Genomic DNA, 19,170 nt, shown 5'->3' on the forward strand with positions numbered 1-19,170 from the left:
CAGGTTAAGTACGGACCTCTGAAACGAATTAAGTACTTAACCCAAGGTACCACTGTATCTTTATTTTCTATACCGCCCTATACCCAAAGGTCTCAGGATGGTTCACATAAAATATCAAATACATAAAATCAAAACCATACCAACATCCTAATTAAAAAAACACCCAAAGGGCCAGCATTTTTAAAAAGGGTATAGGATGTAGATCAAGCCAGGCTGAAAAGGAACCTTTTTGCCTGTCACCTAAAGGTGTGTTAAATTTTCAGCCTGTTGACAGTTGAGTGCAAGTCCCATTGAACTGACTTGAGTTAACATACATGGGGCTTGAGTTATAGAAGTGGTCAAGTGTGCAATCTTGTTCTCCACGTGTATGAACCAAGGCGCTAGTCCTCGTGGAGTTCTCAAAGCAATATCTGAGAGGCAGTATTGGATCGAAGTTTCCGCCAGGAGCCGCAGCAAAACAGCCCAACGGGTCTTTTGCCCCCATTCCTTACCAGGCGCTTCTTGAAGCAACGTCCCCTGGTACTACGCAAGCGTCTAAATTAGGCAGGGTATACCGACAAAGAGTTGCGCTCTCCACGGTTCCCTGGTAAAACATCTGGTTCCCATTTGCAGCTAGCAGTCTTCTCCATGGGCGGGGCACAGCAGAAATGCAAAAGAATTCATTCAAAGACTATAAGCAGGCAATCGGTTCTTTTTCACGACAACGCTTTGCAGTTGTTAATTTACGGTGAAAGGCATGCCTACTCCAAAGTGAATCTTACTGATTTCAATGAGACTTACTCCCAGAAAAGTGTGACTAGGACTGCAGCATCAGAGGGGTCGGGGAGGCGGAAAGCGAGACGTCCCAGAGAAAAGCCATCCCCTCTCAAACATTTTTGCTACATTTTTGGAGTGGAGTGCGATTGCATTTTTTTGCGAAGCAACGCATCCTAAGGGGGCCTCAGTCTAACCCTAACCCAGTGGCGTAGCGTGGGTTATCAGCACCCGGGGCAAGGCAAGTAATTTGCGCCCCCTAACCCATGGATTTTAGAGAGAGAGCTGCGAGTGCGCCCCCCCCCCCCAGATGTTGTGCCCGGTGTGGCCGGCCCCCCTGCACCCCCCACGCTACGCCTCTGTTCTTGTGTTTTCCGATTCTTCGCTAACAAAATTCTTGCTGCAGTTGTGGCATACAAAAAACAATTTAACATCTTTCTCTAACCTGCCTCTTTTTAATCAGCCTTTTCCAACTTTGCGCCCTCCAGATGTTTCCGGGGGGGGCATCCGCTCAAGAGTCGTCTAAAACATCAGGTTGGAGAAACCTGTCCTTAAAAGTCGGCATAAATTCCTGGGCAAATATATTTATCCGGCGCATGGAGGCGTCTAATCAGAACCGGTGTGCTCGCATGGAACCCTCTCCGCTTAATGCGTACCTCTTTGGTATGAAGCCTCGGCAGCTCCTCCTCCTCTTCTCTGCGCACGCTCGCCTTCCGACGCCCGCGACGAGAGCGGCAGCAAATACACACCCCCACGTGCCCGAGGAGGGCGCGTGCGTAGATGAAAGTGGCCAGTGACAGTGAGAGGTAGGAGCCGGAATCGCGGCGCGGACGTCAGTGCGTCATGACGCCGTGTTGTCAGTCAGTGACCTGCTTTTGAGCGAGAGGCGTAGAGAGAGCCGGTGGGGAGCAGGTAAGAGGCGGGCAGTTCTGGAGCCGCAGTAGGGGGCGCTGTGGCGAGGGCAGCTTCTTGGGTGAGGGAGACATGAGAGGGGGCTTTTTGGCGGGAGGGGGGTGCAGTCCCCGGATGTAACTGGAATAGGTATGGGGGCTTTCTAGGCAGGAATAGGTTAGGGGGCTCTTTAGGCGGGAATAGGGTAGGGGGCTGTTTAGGCGGGAATAGGGTAGGGGGCTGTTTAGGTGGGAATGGGTTAAGGGGCTCTCTAGGCGAAAATAGGTTAGGGGGCTTTCCAGGCAGGAATAGGTTAGGGGGCTTTTTAGGCAGGAATGGGTTAACAGGCTCTCTAGGTGGGAATAGGTCAGGGGGATTTCTAGGTGGGAGTGGGTTTGGGCAATCTTTAGGCGGGAATAGGTTAGGGGGCTCTCTAGGTGGGAATAGGTTAGGGGCATCTCTGCGCATCACATGAGTAAAGCCCTGTTTAGGGAAGCTTTTCATGTTTAATAAACTATTGTATTTTAATCTTCTGTTGGAAGCTGCTCAGAGTGGTTGGGGAAACCTAGCCAGATGGGTGGGGTATAAATAATAAAGTATTATTATTATTATTAAGCAGGGGCCCTTGTTTGCCTGGTGAAAATGTGGTTTCTTAGTTTCCCCAGAGGGGTGTTTGTGTGGCAGACGGGTTGGGGAAAGGGAGAAGGCATCTATAAGCAGTACCACAACACTTAACATATAATAACATTTGAAACACACACCTGCACATTAAAAAAAAAGTGTGTGTTGTGGCAGCATGAGAATGAGTGGTGCAATTGTGGTAGAAGAAGCACTTGTGGGCTTATGAAAGGTTGCTCTTGCCGGTGAAAGTTTGTGCTACAAGCCTGAGTCTGCGAGAGGAAAGGACGCCCCATTGCACTTCCTGGGGCTTTCTGCCAAGCAAGTGTATACAAGATCGTAGCTGTAAGTCGGTTGCAGTAAATGCAACAAAGAGGCTTGTGGGACTTGAAAGATTAACAGGCTTAACGTGGACTCTGGTCCCTGAAAGCTTATGCTATGAGGCTCTTTGATGAGTTTGCTGTAACAGACTAAGAGTCTTGTGGCACCTTAAAGGCTATCAGAGTTGCTATAACCTTTCATAGACTAAAGGCTGCTTTGGTCCAGAAAAGCATATGCCACAATAAGGCCTTCGTGTTTAAGGTGTCACAAGACTCTTAAATGGGGTGTATGCATGTTTTGGAGAAAGTCTCCCCTTTAGGGAAACTTTTAATGTTTGACCCACTATTGTATTTTAATATTTTGTTGGAAGCCGCCCAGAGTGGCTGGAGAAACCCAGCCAGATGGGTGGGATATAAATAATAAATTATTATTGTTATTTATTATTATTATTATTAAGCTGTGGGGCTTCTCTGGAGCTTTTTCAATCAAATGTGTAGTAATGTTAAGGCAGTAGACTAGATGGAGATTTTGGTTGATGGTGATGAGGAGAGCAAGCGAGAGGTAATTCAAGATGCTGTGATCCTGGGAAGGTGATCCTGACAGTGCAAAATGTATGAAAGGGAAGGAAGGCTTTTAGACTGTGAAAGTAGCCTGGGTGATTTTACAGGGGCAGATTGGATAGGAAAAAAGAACAGGTACAGGATGCCATATACCAGAGGTTTTCAACCTTTTTGATTCCATGGTTCCCTTGACCCCTGTGGGGCTTAGGAGCCCAGTTATGTCAGCCCTTGCCTGCAGAGTTGGCAGCCTCTCACCCTTTTTCAAACACCCGCCCTTGTGGAGTGTTCCCTCAGCCTCCTCCCCTCTCCCCTCTCCTTGGGAGTCCTCTGGGCAGCTGCAGCTGCTGCCCCGGTCTCTGACCTGCCCCAGAGGTACCATTCGCCTGGGGATCTGCAAGGATCAGCTATGCAAGCCTTTGGGAGGCAGAGACGCAAGAGGGCGTAAGAGGAGAGAGGGAAGGAAAGAAGGACAGAGGCCAGTGTTGCCTGCAGCACCCCTGACCATCATTCAAGGCACCCCAGGGTGCCACAACACACTGGTTGAAAAACCTCCATATGCCATTAGTTCTAATAATTGACCAGTACCATTGATTGGGGGAAAGGAGGAGAGTTGGTTCAAAACCCGGTAAAGTGGGCTCTAATTGGTTTCAGTGTATCTGGAACAAAGACAGATGTTTATATTTGGGCAGGAAAGGTATACTCGCAAGATTCTATGGTGTTTGTATGTTCTCCTTCAGAAGCTGAGGATCCGCACCAGTGCATCCACAATGCCTGGGATGGTGATGTTTGGAAGGCGCTGGGCCATTGGAAGTGACGACTTTGTCTTCCCAGGAGCCTTTGAACTTTTCATCAGGTTGATCTGGTAAGATTTGCTGCTTAACATATTAACGTTGTCAGTAATGAACTAGGCACTACCTGGGGAAAATAAGCACTACTTAAATTTTTAAAAATGGGTTTTAGTAATTGAGCTCATGTAGAAGTTGTACTTATCCCCCTGGGAATTCTGGTCTTTCTTGTGTTGCACTGATGTAATGGTTTAAAAGTAAGAGGAAACCTTTCTGTGTATACCTGTCTGGATTTTAAAGCATGTTCTGGGGCAAAGCAGTAATGAGCTGCCATTTGAGTCAAGGACTGTAAATAAGGGTGTGTCTGTCAAGAGGTTTCACTCCTGTTCTAACTGTGGTTAACTCCCAACCAGTGGGCTGAATACTATAATTCAGTAAGGTAGCTAGGAAACTAGGGAGGCGGTTGGAGGACGGATGATGGCTAACAGATCTAGGTTGAATCCTGACAAGACAGAAGTCCAGTGGTTGGTACCTTGGTTTGCAACCGTTTTGGATTACAACTACGTCAAACCCAGAAGTGCGTGTCCCTTTTTTTGGGATTACAACCCACTGCTGATGTAGTAACAACCAATTTTTTGGGATTACAACCCTTTTTTGGGGGGAGGCCCCATTACCGAAAGTGCACCTTGGGTTACAACCTGTTTTGGTTTACAACCGGATTATGGTTGTAAACAAAGGTACCACTGTACTGTTTTTGGGGAACAGGGGGTGGGTGGGTATGGAGGACTTCCTGATCCTGAGAGGGGCAACTCTGCCTCTGAAGGACCAGGTGCACAGCATGGGAGTCATTTTGGACTCACAGCTGTCCATGGAGGTGCAGGTGAATTCTGTGTCCAGGGCAGCTGTCTACCAGCTCCATCTGGTACGCAGGCTGAGACCCCACCTGCCCGTGGACTGTCTCGCCAGATTGGTGCATGCTCTGGTTATCTCCCGCTTAGACTACTGCAATGCGCTTTACGTGGGGCTACCTTTGAAGGTGACCCAGAAACTACAACTATTCCAGAATGCGGCATCTAGACTGGTGACTGGGAGTGGCCGCCGAGACCACATAACACTGGTTCTGAAAGACCTAAATTGGCTCCCAGTATGTTTCCGAGCACAATTCAAAGTGTTGGTGCTGACCTTTAAAGTCCTAAACGGCCTTGGCCCAGTATACCTGAAGGAGCATCTCCACCTTCATCATTCTGCCTGGGCACTCAGGTTCAGCGCCAAGGGCCTTCTGGCAGTTCCCTCGCTGCGAGAAGTGAGGTTACAGGGAACCAGGCAGAGGGCCTTCTCGGTAGTTGCGCCCACCCTGTGGAATGCCCTCCCACCAGATGTCAAAGAGATAAACAGCTATATGACATTTAGAAGACATCTGAAGGCAGCTCAGTTTAGGGAAGTTTTTAATGACTGATGTCTTAATGTATTTTTAACCTTTGTTGGAAGCCACCCAATGGCTGGGGAAACCCAACCACATGGGTGGAGTAGAAATTAATAACAACCACCACCACCACCTTTTTGGCATCCTCACAAAACTAGTTCTCACCTAGATCTTTATTAGAGGAAGATTCTAAACTATCATTACTGCCAACTAAGCATGCCAGTGTCACAGTTAGCAGTAAATTTTGGAGCTGGCCTCAACAAGGGCCCCATACCTATATGCTAATTGTGAAAATGCTGCATAATCAACTGTGTTGCCACCATATTTTGAAAAATGTGTATGTTCCCCATGCTGATCTCTATCAGCTGTACCATTTAGTATTCTCAAATCCCCCTGCCTTGTAAATGAAACTAAACAGAGTCCTACATAATTAACATTGTGTACCTTTGGAAACCGTCCCAATGACTGCAAGTATCTGATTCCCATATCGGGTGGTAATGGACTTATAAACTTAAATCATTTCTCCTTTGCATGCATTGAAATCTCCTGCAGTAAGGAGTGCAGCAGGATATAAAGGTTCTAAAGCAGGCATCCCCAAACTCGGCCCTCCAGATGTTTTGGGACTACAATTCCCATCATCCCTGACCACTGGTCCTGTTAGCTAGGGATGATGGGAGTTGTAGTTTCAAAACATCTGGAGGGCTGAGTTGGGGGGTGTCTGTTCTTAGGCCTTAATATAGTTGTCACAGATCGGATCCAGGCACTCTTGGAGGAAACTGATTTTTCTAGATGCATTTCAGTTGGGATTTAGGCCCGGTTTTGGCACAGAAACTGCTTGAGTTGCCCTGTATGATGATGACCTTAGTTGGGAGAAAGACAGGAGAAATCCTACCCTGTTAATTCTCCTTGACCTCACAGTGACCTTCAGTACCATCAACCATGGTATCCTTCTGGAGTGGCTATCTGAGTTGGGGGTGAATAGCACTGCTTTGTGGTGGTTCCGATCCTACTTGGATGGTCGTTTCCAGAAGATGATGCTTGGGGAGTGCTGTTCAGTTCCAGGGAGCGTTCAATGCAGGGTTCCTTGTGGTTCAGTCTTGTCCCTCAAGCTGTTTCACATCTACATGAGACCGCTGAGTGGAGTCATCTGGAGTTTTGGACACAGCTCTACTTCTCCTTTACTTCTGCAAGTGTGACAACGGATGTACAGGACCAATGTCTCGCCTCAGTAATGGAGTGGATAAATAACCTGAAATTCAATCCGGATAAGATTGAGGCACTGTTAGTGGGTGGTTCCCTAGACTGTATAGATGGGAGGTGGCCTGCTGGTGATGGGGTTACACTTCCTCTGAAAGAGCGTGTTCACAGCTTGGGGGTTCTTTTGGATCCACTGCTGTCTCTTGAGGCTCAGGTGGCATCAGTGGTGCAGAGTGTCTTCCTCCAGCTTTGGCTGGTGGCCCAGCTGTGTCCCTATCTGGAGAGGGATAGGCTACCTTCTGTCATCTGTGCTCTGCTAACCTCTAGGTTAGATTAAAAGGTAAAGGACCCCTGACAGTTAAGTCCAGTCGCAGATGACTCTGGGGTTGTGACTCCCATCTCGCTTTACAGGCCGAGGGAGCCGGCATTTGTCTGCAGTTTTTCCAGGTCATGTGGCCAGCATTACTAAGCTGCTTCTGGTGAACCAGAGCAGCGCACGGAAACGCCATATACCTTCCCGCCGGAGCGGTGCTTTTGAACTGCTAGGTTGGCAGGAGCTGGGACCGAGCAACGGGAGCTCACCCCATCACGGGGATTCGAACTGCTGACCTTCTGATTGGCAAGCCCAAGAGGCTCAGTGGTTTAGATCACAGTGCCACCTATGTCCCTTATCTAGGTTAGATTACTGCAGGGCATTTTACATAGGGCTACCTCTGATGAAGTTGTGGGACGCGGATGGCGCTGTGGGCAAAACCTCAGTGCCTAGGGCTTGCCGATTGCATGGTCGGCAGTTCGGGGTGAGCTCCCGTCTTTCGGTCCCAGCTCCTGCCCACCTAGCAGTTCGAAAGCACCCCTAAGTGCAAGTAGATAAATAGGTACCGCTTTATAGCGGGAAGGTAAACGGCGTTTCCATGTGCTGCGCTGGTGCTGGCTCGCCAGAGCAGCTTCGTCACGTTGGCCACGTGACCCGAAAGTGTCTCCAGACAGCGCTGGCGCCCGGCCTCTTAAGTGAGATGGGCGCACAACCCTAGAGTCGGACATGACTGGCCCGTACGGGCAGGGGTACCTTTACCTCTGATGATGGTTCGGAAACTTCAGCTGGTGTAGAATTCAGCAGCCAGGTTGCTCACCAGGGAAAGACTGAGCATATAACAATCTGTGAATAAGGTCTGTGATCTGCTCAAGTGGAAGCAAGGATGCCTTCCCTTCTACACTCTCCTTTCTGGCTGTGATAGCTGTGACCTGAGTGTGTCTTCAAAATGTTGAAGAGGCAACACCCTGTTCTGAATTCATTTAGCTTTCGTTTTCATGATGCCCTGAAATTTACACTTTTTCAGCAGCTCCTGCCGGCCATCTCTCCTTTTTGTTCTTGGGCTCTTTTGTTCATCATTGGATGAGAGAGGTTAATAAGAAGAATGTTTATAAGCTGGGCTTCTCTCCTGACATTTTGCGCATTTATGGGCTAAAGAAGGCCAAAGTTGTTATTCAAAGATCAGTAGACTTAGATCAAGAGCATCTGATAACTGCAGCCAACAAATAATTGTTCTCTACTTCTTGATAACTCATTAAACTGTGTAGAATCAAGGCAGCTTTGTACTTTGCGCATTAACTGTCTCAAAATATAGGAGAGCATTTAACTTTCCTCATTGTAATTTGCTGCCTTTGGCACTGTCAGAAAGACAATTCAGCAAAAACCCCAGGAAATGAAAGACCGAGTTTGTGTGGAGCTGGAGCAACAAAATCTGTTGAACATGCTCTCCTGCACTGTGATTTATATGGTGAGTGTAGTGAGAAATTGATTCTCCCTCTACTAAGAGCTCTTACAGGAAGATCCCTGGAGAATTCAGTATTGTTTTACTTAAATAATGTTTCCTTCTATATTACTGAAAGTGCTGCTGATTTTTTCAGTGCAGTTCAGGAGAAATTTTCTGCTGGCTTCTTGAGACGAAAGAAAAAGTATTATTTCTTCCAGGTATTCTATAGGAAGCACCTCATAAATGGAAAGCCATTGATTAAAAAGGAAGAAAGAATAATCCATTGATAGTCTTCCCCCACCATGAATTGATCCAGTCTCCATTTGAAGCCGTGTAAATTAGCGGCCACAGTCTCTGCTTTGTGGCAGCGAATTCCGTAAGTTAGCTATGTGCTGTTCCTCAGATCCCTGTCTAACCACGACTGCATATAGTGGCAGGCAGCTCCAGCGCATCCTGAGCATTTTGAGGGCTGTAGCCATGTTGAGAGCAGAGCAGTGAATTTCTCTGTAGCCGTCACTTGCAGTTGAAAGCAGGTTACTAGATCAGCAGTGGGATGCAGATGGACCTATATCCAGGCACTTCTGAGCTCATTTCCATAAGTCTTGCGAGGCAAATCACACAGCAGCAATCGGTGAAGTGAGGGCACCCTCACCTGATCATCCATCGCCTGTGTTGCAGCTGGTTACTGGGAAATGGGGGTGCCTGGGTGGGGTGAAGTTTGGGTGAGCACCACCTTCCTGCTCCCCTTCTACCCCTCAGTAACTAGCAGCAATGGGGGCAATAGGGAGGTCGGGTGAGCACTGCCACCCCACTGACAGCTTGGCTGAAGGTACAGCCGATGATCAACTTTTCCCGTCAACTTCAAGCTTGAGAGCAAAAGCTGCTTACATTTTAGCTAACGAACTCTCAAGAATCTAGCCTCAATCCTAATTCTTCTTATCTGGAAGTAAGCTCCATTGAATTCAGTTGGATTTCCATCTGAGCAGGAATGGTTAAGGCTTGCCCTGTGGAACAAATGCATATTTTGGGTTGAATGCACCGTTCTGATTTTACAGCATGCCCAACTAGCACAGTTTTCAGTTTCCTTCAGAGCTTGTTGATGTGAAGCAAAGGGCATTTGGAAAATTGAATCCATGAGTGATTTTATAAGATGTCTAGGGTTTAACGAGAGGGAAGCTTTCCTCGAGAATGCTTGTGACTGGAAAAGCATTTTTAAAGCATTTTTAAAAGATAGGTAGAAAGATGACTATTTTACCAAATGCACACTGCTTGCATTTGTGTTCAGTTTATCCCATGGAAATAGGGCTGTGCAAGGCAGATCTTGTGTGACAATCTCTAGTATACAAAAATGCTGTCACTCAAGCAGAGTTAAGTGGTTGTGTAAGGTTAATTACTTGTTGCAGCACAACAGAAGGTTTCGGCTTTGCTATCCCTGAATGAGGTTACTTAATTGATTTAAATTGCTATAGTTGTTTTGAACAATAGCACTATGGTCTAATGTCTTATTTTCCCCCCTGCTGTGTTGTACTGGGAGATGCAACAACCTATTAGATTAGGCTAATTGTAGTACATTTCTTTTTCTCTGTACCCTTGCAAATTGGTTTAGTGAAAATGCAACTTTTGGATGAAATGAGGTTGCAGTCCAACAGGGGTGGAGAACGTTTTTCAGTCCAAGGGCCACATTCCATCATGGGAAGCCTTTTGGGGGCCACTTGCAAGTGGTCGGTGGACCCTGAAGCAAAAGTGGGTTGAACAATTATTAATATGTTTACATGCTACTTTTCTGCCTGAAAGGGACTCAAGGTGGCTTTCAGCTAAAATAGAAGCAGCAAAAAATATGGAGGAGGGGGGACTCAGTCATTAAAAACAATTAAACTTCAATGGAATTAAAATGTGTGTGTGTGTGTGTGTGTGTACAGGTCATTACAATAAAAACAGACAGCACCAGCCCTTTCTGTACAGACAGTTCCCTAAAGAACTGTCCCTTCCAACTCTACTATGAACCTGCCAGTGGAAGGACAACCAGGAGGGAGCCAGTCTAATTTCTCTAGGAAGGGATTTCCAAAGTTTGGGAGCAGCCACCGGGAAGGCCCTCTCCTACACCCCTACCAAGCGCACCTGTGAGGGTGGAGAGATTGAGAGAAGGCCATTGCCTGAAGATCTTCAAGCCCAGGCAGGTTCATATGAGGAAATATGGTCTTTCAGATAGCCTGGACCTAAACTGCATAGGGATTTATAGGTGATAACCATCACTTTGAATTGTGCCTGGAAACAGACTGCTAACCCGTGGAGCTGTTGTAGCAAGCCATAACCAGCCCTTGGTCAACCATTTGGCTGCAGCTCTGTGAGCCAGTTGAAGTTTATGAGCACTTTTCGAATGCAGCCCCACACAGAGCATGTTTCAGTAATCCAAATGGGGTGTAACTAAGGCGTGTGTCACCGTCGCCAAATCAGGTATCTCAAGGAACAGGCTTCTTTATGCAATAGGCTACATTCCATGCATGCGGAAGTCAGAGGTTTTCGTGCGTAAACACACACATGTACTTTTCCATCTGCCAGCCAGCCGGCAGGAGGCATTATCAAGGTTCAAGGACACTTTCCAACAAGGAAAAACCCCTGATGTGGCTGCAGAGTAGTGCCAGTGAGAGGAATGGCCTGGGGAGGGGTATATCCTAGGGAAAAGTCCCAGGGGCCAGATGGAAAGGCCTGGAGGGCCACATTTGCCCCCAGGTCTGAGGTTCCACACCCTGTATATTTCTTCTAAGTGCATTAATATAGGATTTCACTGAGGATCTGCATCTTGGCCCAGGCTTCCTTCGTAGCTGACGGCTTGTGCCTTTTTTTTTGTTTTTTGTTCTCGCAGGTGGATTGGAATTCTGGTTTTGTACTCCATCCACAAAGGGCAGTTTAACTGCGCCGGTGGAGCGTTGCTGCACAGTTACCTGCTGGTCCTCCTCGTTCTCCTGGCAGCCATAATATGTGCTCTGTGTTCTATTTTGTACATCAGCATGCAAGGTGAGTGGCATTCTGCATCGCATTACAATTGTTTAGCCTGTATGAAAAGCAAAGTGACGCCCGTCCAAACTGCTCTTAGACTGCCAATAAAGAGGCTTGGCATCCAGCTTTAATCCAGCAAAAGTGGCTGGGGAGGCCAAGTTGTTGTTGTTGTTGTTAGTATTATTATTATTATTATTATCCTGAATGCCTTGGCTCCCGAACAAATCGGCTCCCGAACAATCGAAACCCAGAAGTGAATGTTCCGGTTTTCAAACGATTTTCGGAAGCTGAACGTCCGACGGGGCCTCCGCTGCTTCCGATTGGCTGCCTTGGTTTCCAGACGTTTTGGAAGTTGAACGGACTTCCAGAACGGATTCCATTCAACTTCCAAGGTACAGTCTCTTAGGTGGTGAGCTCATAGCAGGCAACTATTTTGTTGTGAGCACATCATGCAGCATCCAGCAAATGATAATTCTCGGTGTTCAGTTGAAATAACGGCAGCAATGTTTGGAGATTGGTTAGTAATAATTCTTTCCCTCCGATTATTAAAACTCAGCCAGAGGAAAAATACTTCATTTTTAAAGCAGTTCAGGGATGGTGCATTTTCCCTTCCTCCCATGGGAGACGTGGCAGCACTAGATGTCAGGTTAAGACTTATTTTGTGCTTCAGGCCTTTGGAAATGGCCCAGTTAAGAATGGCATTCCTCCCCCCTCCCCCCCCCTCCTGGATTGCTGTTTTACAATGCACGTTGGTTTTATGGTTTATGGGGATATTGCCATATTACATTTTAATGAATTCTTTCAGGCTGAAGGGTGGGATATAAATGTAATAAATAATAACCTTTGAAGTTTGTGTCAATTATTTTTTTATTGGTAATAAAAGGTCATAAGTTTTACTATGTATTAAAAGTGTGCTATTCATTATGTATACATGTGTGTATGTCCCATTAGAGGGGGGTGTGTGTGTGTGTATCCCATATATTTGTGTGTGTTGTATCCATTTGTGCAGCCGAATTTTGACCTCTTCACTTCACTCCCCTGCAGCCCTCCATATATCCTCAGAATCTGCTCTGGAGGGTTGAGGGTTCACGGGGAGAGGACAGAGCAGTCCTATTGGACACAGTCCATATAAAATCTATAGGAGTGTGTGTGTTCTGTATTGTACTCATTTTCATCAGGAATAATTTTATTATCGACAGGCGGTAAAGGTATTTATTAAATTAATTAATTATTGCATATTGACTCTGTTATATGTGTTTCCCATCCCAAACGGTCAGGTTCAGTGCCGTGTGTTGTTATCAGCCGATCAACGGCTTCTCACCACAATTACTTTGTTCCACCGCAATTTTTGGAGGTTGCTGGGAATCACGAATGCAGAGAGCGCTGTTGTGCTTTGGTGCTACTTGTGGGTTTCCCAGAGGCATCTCCCTTGGGTGGTGGCAGGCTCTCTTTCTTTGGGGGTTTTCAAGCAGAGTTCAGATGACCATCTGCCACAGATGGATTAGCTGAGATTCTTGCCTTGCAGGGGGTTGGACTAGATGAGCCTTAGGGGTCCCTTTCAACTCTACAGTTCTATGATTCCATGATCTGGTTGGCCACTGTGAAAACAGGATGCTGGACTAAATGGGCCATTGGCTTGGTCCATGGCTGCTTATGTTCATGCATCACCTTCTGGAATTGGACGCATCTTTGCATCTTGCATTGCAGGATCTATTCCCTTATCTACAGACGAAGCCCTAAATCTAGAATAATGTTGTGTTTAGTTTGTTAACTAGGACAGTGGACACCTAGGTTCTGCCTGGGTGAGGTGAGAGCAGCTGCATCTCATCCTTGTTAACACTAAACCTTGGTTTGGCATTACGTGTGGGCACAGCCTTTGTGACTTTGGTGATACAAATGAATGGGCTTTCTTTCTTGGAATTTGTACAGACATAGTTCACCACTTAACAACAACAACAACAACTTTATTTATTTATTTATTTATACCCCGCCCTCCCCAGCCAAGACCGGGCTCAGGGCAGCTAACAACCAATAAAAAAACCAAGTTGATTGAAATACAACTTAAAAAACAGGATTAAAATACAACATTAAAACATGCAGCCTCATCACAGGAGGAGAAAGGAAAAAAGAAAGAGGGGGAAGGAATCAAATTGATTCCAAGCCAAAGGCCAGGCGGAACAACTCTGTCTTACAGGCCCTGCGGAAAGAAATAGGATCCCGCACTTTATGTATTGTGAATACTATAAACAATACCTTCTAACTGGAGAGAGATTGAGATCCTTAGTTTCGTTTCATGCACACTCTTCTCTCTCTCTCTTAGATGAATGTTCAAAGGCTGCTGCAAGGCTTAGCCTGCAGCCCCATGTCCACTTAACCTGGGAGCAAGCCCCCATTGAATTCTGTGGAGGCTATGTCTGAGTAGACATATTTAGGAGTGTTCCACTATGCTGCTCTGGAGTATTTATTAGGGCTAGCTTATGCTATCTGTTTGACATGCCCATATGTGAATATCTTCCCTTCATCCATATTAACACATTGCTTTATTGCTTGTGACGTAGTCATTATCTGCAAAGTTTGTCTTCCTGTTTTTTCCCCTTTTTCAGAGGTATGGGCAATGTTATGTACTGAAGTTCTCACCCTGGGCCAGCAGGGGGATACTGTAGATAGTTATGCAAATGAAGGATCGAAAGTGACGTTCAGTGATTGGATAGTTTAGAAAGTTGTTACAGTAACGTGGTACTGGAGCTCTATATAAGCAGGCTGACTGAGCCCTTCAGTTCAGTTCTGTCCTGGCCTGTGAATAAACAAGAGCTGTTTGAAGAATCGCTGTGTCGTCTGATATGTTCACCCACAACTGAACAGGCAACATGAACATTTAGGCCATGATTGTGCTTGCAAAGCCCCTTTTAAAACCAGAGAAACCATTTTATGCTACTCATTTCAACTGTACCTTTCAGGAACCATTTCCAACCCTGGGCCAAGAAAATCTCTTCCTAAATTGCTGTATTTGCGCTTGGCCCTCTTCTTGCCAGAGCTGGTCTGGGCTGTTGTCGGAGCAATATGGGTGTCAGACCGCAAAGTGAATTGCGAAGGGGCTATGATAAGTGCCATATTTGGAACAGTCATTGCCAGGTAAGGATGTTCAGCTGCCTCCGCCTACGAGTGTCTGGGTTGGGTGTTAGCATACCTAAGCATCCTTGCCCAATCTGGCAGCTTCCACATATTGTTGGGCTCCCATCTCTCATGCACCCCAGCCAGCAGGCCAATGGTCAGGGATACTGAGAGTTATATTGTCGTTTATATTTATTAGATGCTTTCCTTACTAAAGTGACCCAAGACAACGTATACAGTATAAGGTTGCAGGGAACCAGGCAGAGGGCCTTCTTGGTAGTGGTGCCCGCCCTGTGGAATGTCCTTCCGTCAGATGTCAAAGAAATAAACAACTATCTGACATCTGAAGGCAGCCCTGTTTAGGGAAGTTTTTAAATGTTTGATGTTTTATCATGTTTTTAATCTAATGTTGAGAGCAGCCCAGAGTGGCTGGGGAAACCCAGCCAGATGGACTGTGTGTGTGTGTGTGTGTGTGTGATTGTTATTATTATTAACACAAAAACCAATTACAACAAACAATAGCTACGAATACCTAAAAAAATGGATATCTACAAATAGCAGACCGGTCTTACAGATCCTGCCCCACTAAAAGAGGCTTCAAGTACAGTGGTAACTTGGTTTACGAACTTAATCTGTTCCAGAAGTCCGTTCTTAAACCAAAACCGTTCTTAAACCAAGGCGCGCTTTCCCTAATTAGGCCTCCTGCCGCCGGCGCCCTTTCACTGTTCGGATTCCATTCTTAGACCAAGGTAAAGTTCTCAAATCAAGACACTATTTCTGGTTTTGCAGAGTTTGTAAACCAAATTGTTCTTAAACTAGACTGTTCTTAACCCGAGGTACCACTGTACTTGAAAGTACTTAAGGACTAAAATCCTGGGGGAGAAGAAAGCTTTTACTTGACGCCTAAAAATAGAGATGGTGCCTGGCAGGCCTCTCTGAAGAGAGCACACTACAAGCAGAAGAGCCACCATTTGGAGGGGGGGCGTTCTTGTGTTGCCACACTCCTGTGGATGAGGCACACAGAGAAGAGCCCCAGATTACAATCACAGGGTCTGGGTTGGTTCATTGGGGAGAGGTGGCCCATATAGTTCTACAACATCTGAAGAACCCCAGAATAGGAAAAGCTGGTGTACTGTATTTTTCCGTCTATAAGACTTCCCCATGCATAAGACTGTATTTTTGGAGACTCAGATTTAAGAAAATTGGGGGGAGATGTATCCGTGTATAAGATGCTCTCCCAGTGCAAACATTGCAGTGGGTCCCCCCCCCCCCCGTTTGTTGGAACTTGGAATTTCTTGGCGCAGGTTTCTAGAACGTGTGACTGAGCTGGTGTGTCGTGAACAGCCCTCACCAGCCAGAGTTCATGCAATTCTCCCCTTCTGCCCGGCAGCTGGATTATCATTGTTTTTACCGTGGTGGCCATCGTCATCGTCTTTGACCCGCTTGGCGGAAGGAAGACTGTGTACCTTCCCGATTGCGCCAATCGCGACCTGGAGAGCAGCCAGTCAGGCCAGCTGTTTTACAATGTTAAGAAGTCTGCCACTCGCGTCTGGGAGAAAAGAATCCGATTGATGTGCTGTTGCATCGTGCAAGATGACGACCACCGAGTCGCTTTTACAACCATTGCTGAGCTTTTCCGCACCTACTTCTCGGTAAGAAGGAAATGCTTGCTTTTCCTCATATATTTTTTTTCCAGAGAAAGGGGCCCAAGGTGGACATAGGGGTCATCTCTGATACTAGGCCAAGCCACATGAGCAGCCCTAATAATATCTGGGGAAGAGGGTAAAGAGTTTGCTCTTTGTTCGTAATGGTGATGTGTCTCTCATATATGTGCTTTTAAAAATAATTCGCTGTGTGTGACGTCAAGCATGTTGAAAAGGGACCAATCACATGTCTTTCTTTTGCTCCTCAGTACCTTTTGGATGTGATACTGAGGTTCTCTGTATGGGCAACTCCTAATTTCTGTGGGGGTTTCGTTCCAAGGGACCACATGTTTAAGTGAAATCAGATATATTGGAAACGCCTTTGGAAAAGCCTGCAAACACCCCATTCTGCCCCTTTTTGGGAGGTTTTTGGGTCACTTCTGGGCTCAGCGCATATGTGATTCTGCTCATATTGGATGTGCCAAATACAGTCGCTGCCTGTAAATGTTTTTGTTTTCTTCTGAACGTATCTGTCACTTTCTCTCTGCAGGACACCGACTTGGTGCCAAGTGACGTTGCAGCAGGGCTGACTCTTCTCCACCAAGAGCAAGATAAAGTGGAAAATTGTCCTAAGGAGCCTGAAGAAATTATTACTCAGTCACCATTAACTCCTGCGGTAAGACTGCTGGATGTTTTGAACTCGTCGTCCAGGTTCAGATACTGCATATATGCTTGGATCTTCTGTGGGAGGGAGCCTCACCTCTGAGAGCCCTGTCTGGTGTGGCACCTCTTAAAATTTCCCACAATTGATATCACTATACCCATGTTCATCACCATAGCCACCTTCACTCTCTGTTCCTTCCCCAGGCCGACGATTTGGATGCAGAATTAGAAAATGCCGCTCACTACATGAAGTTTGCCGTGGCTACTTACGGTTGGGCCTACTACATAATGGCAAACCCTTTTACAGGCCTTTGTAAGCTTAAAGGAGACTGGTAGGTTGATGCACTGTCTAAAACAGGTTGGCAAATTTAATTCTTTAATATGGCATGTTAAGTGCGAGTATTAAATGTGGTGGCTCATCGTATAAGAAAGTTGCTGTTTGCAGTGTAGCATTTGAGGAGGCTCCACTCTGGGGGTTAACTTGTTAGCATGTCAAAATATGATTGTTGTTTTTCAAAGAATTGCTAGCTTTTTATATAGGTTCAAAAAGCTTGGAAACAGAGAATGGGTGGTGTAAACTGAGCTGTATAACTGAGTTGTTTAAAATATAAAATTGCTCTTCATAATGTAGGGGCGGGGAACCTGATGCTCAGGGGCCACATGCGGCTCTCAGGCCTCTCTGTGTGGCCCTTACGTCTTTCTCCAGGCCACAACCCTCACTGTCTCTCCTTGGCAACTCCGATGTTTTTATCTGTTTGGGAATGTGTGCTTGAACTCTGACAATGCCTCTTGCTTGCCTGGGTGGGGGACTGAGTCACAGGAGTGGACTAAAGAAAATCCTCAGTAGATCAGATGAAAATCCCATCTAGTCATAGATAGAATCATAGAGTTGGAAGGGACCCTGAGGGTCATCTAGTCCAACCCGCTGCAGTGCAGGAACATGCAGTTGTCCCTTACGGGGATCGAACCTGCAACCTTGGCATTATCAGTACCACGCTCTAATCAGTGGAGCTACCCCAGCATTTTGTCCCCACATTGGCCACAATTCGGACATGCGTGCAACAGCACTCTTCGCACTTGTGATTCCCAGAAACTGGTATTCAGAGACACATTGCCCCTGGTTGCGGAGTTTTTCTGCCTTCCCTTTTATCCTCCCTGTCCTCTGTTATCCTTGCACCATCCCTGTGAGGTCGGTCGAAGAGATTGAGCAACTGGCGCAAAGTACCGTATTTTTCGCACCATAGGACGCACTTTTCCCCTCCTAAAAAGCAAGGGAAAATGTGTGTGCGTCCTACGGAGCGAATGCAGGGGGGGAGGCAGGCGGGAAAAGCCCCCAAGAGCTGCACACAAGCTCTGTGCGCTCTTGCGGGCTTTTCCACAGGAGGGAGAAGGGACTGACTGGCCGCATCAGTCCCTTCTCCCACCTCCCAGAAAAGCCAGGAGAAGCCGCAATCTCTTTAAAGGGGTTGCACGGTTCTGCGGGCTTTTGGGAGAGGGAATCCCCCCACCTCCCAGTAAAGCCAGGAAAGCCCTGCGCAGCGTCTCCCGGCAAGGAGAGGCTGCACGGGGCTAAAGGGGAAGCCAAAACAGCGAGCGGGATCCATCCCGCTCACTGCCTTGGCTTGTGCCATAGCCGCGCGCAACCACTCCGGCAGGGAGAGGTTGTGCGCAGCCTGTACGCTGCTCTTTGGGGCTGGGGAATTTTTTTTTCTTGATTTCCCCCCCTAAAAACTGGGTGCACCCTATGGTCTGGTGCGCCCTATGGTGCGAAAAATACGGTAACCTAGCTGGCTTTGTGCCTGAGTGGGGGATTTGAACCCTGCTCTCCCAGGTCCTTGTGGGTTGCTCCAACCTGGGCTTGTCAGTGTGGCATCCTCATTCGATTCAAAATGCCATAAACCCCAGCCAGCTTGTCCGGTAGCCTTGTATGATGGGAGTCAAAGTCCACCAACATCTAGAGGGATGTAGGCTCCTCATTCTGCATTAGGGATGAGAACCCAGAGATTGATTGATAGGCGAGGACAGTCCCTCTTACAACTGGGTCAGGGGGAAATGATATTTTAACTTGATTTCCTATGCTTCTGTTATGCAGTTTAAGAATTTGTAATGCAACCTATGCAGGTTTTACTCAATAGCAAGTCCCACTGAGTTCTGTAGCACTTACTCCCCATTTCCCTTTATGACTCGCAAGGAGAGCCAGTATGGTGTAGTGGTTAGAGTACTGGACTCGGACCAGGGTTCGAAACCTCACTCAGCCATGATGCACACTGGGTGACCTTGGGCCAGTCACTGTCTCTCAGCCAAACCTACCTCACAGGGTTGTTGTGAGGGTGGGAATAAATGAGGAGGAGATGTACAGTATGCATGCCACCTTGTACTCCTTGGAGGAAATAGGTAAAAAGGTAAAGGGACCCCTGACCATTAGGTCCAGTCATGGCCGACTCTGGGGTTGCG

At 46.9% G+C, this 19,170-nt stretch overlaps 1 protein-coding gene across 3 annotated transcripts in view; it reads left to right on the forward strand.

Moving 5' to 3' along the window:
- Window positions 1-1,471: 1,471 nt before the first annotated feature.
- The window catches only part of DAGLB (diacylglycerol lipase beta), a 28,443-nt gene continuing 10,744 nt past the window's right edge, over window positions 1,472-19,170 (forward strand). For 2 of the 3 annotated variants that reach the window (XM_081889186.1, XM_081889188.1), the window contains exons 1-7: window positions 1,524-1,665; window positions 3,881-4,005; window positions 11,166-11,317; window positions 14,257-14,431; window positions 15,801-16,062; window positions 16,604-16,729; window positions 16,921-17,048. In XM_081889186.1, coding sequence (XP_081745312.1) covers window positions 3,911-4,005; window positions 11,166-11,317; window positions 14,257-14,431; window positions 15,801-16,062; window positions 16,604-16,729; window positions 16,921-17,048 — 938 coding nt within the window. In that variant the 5' untranslated portion in view covers window positions 1,524-1,665; window positions 3,881-3,910. Of the gene's footprint in view, window positions 1,666-3,880; window positions 4,006-11,165; window positions 11,318-14,256; window positions 14,432-15,800; window positions 16,063-16,603; window positions 16,730-16,920; window positions 17,049-19,170 lie in introns of all 3 variants that reach the window. The other variant, XM_081889187.1, reaches the window with a different exon arrangement.

This window comes from Podarcis melisellensis, assembly GCF_964234715.1.
Source record: "Podarcis melisellensis genome assembly, chromosome: 14".
Taxonomy (NCBI): domain Eukaryota; kingdom Metazoa; phylum Chordata; class Lepidosauria; order Squamata; family Lacertidae; genus Podarcis; species Podarcis melisellensis.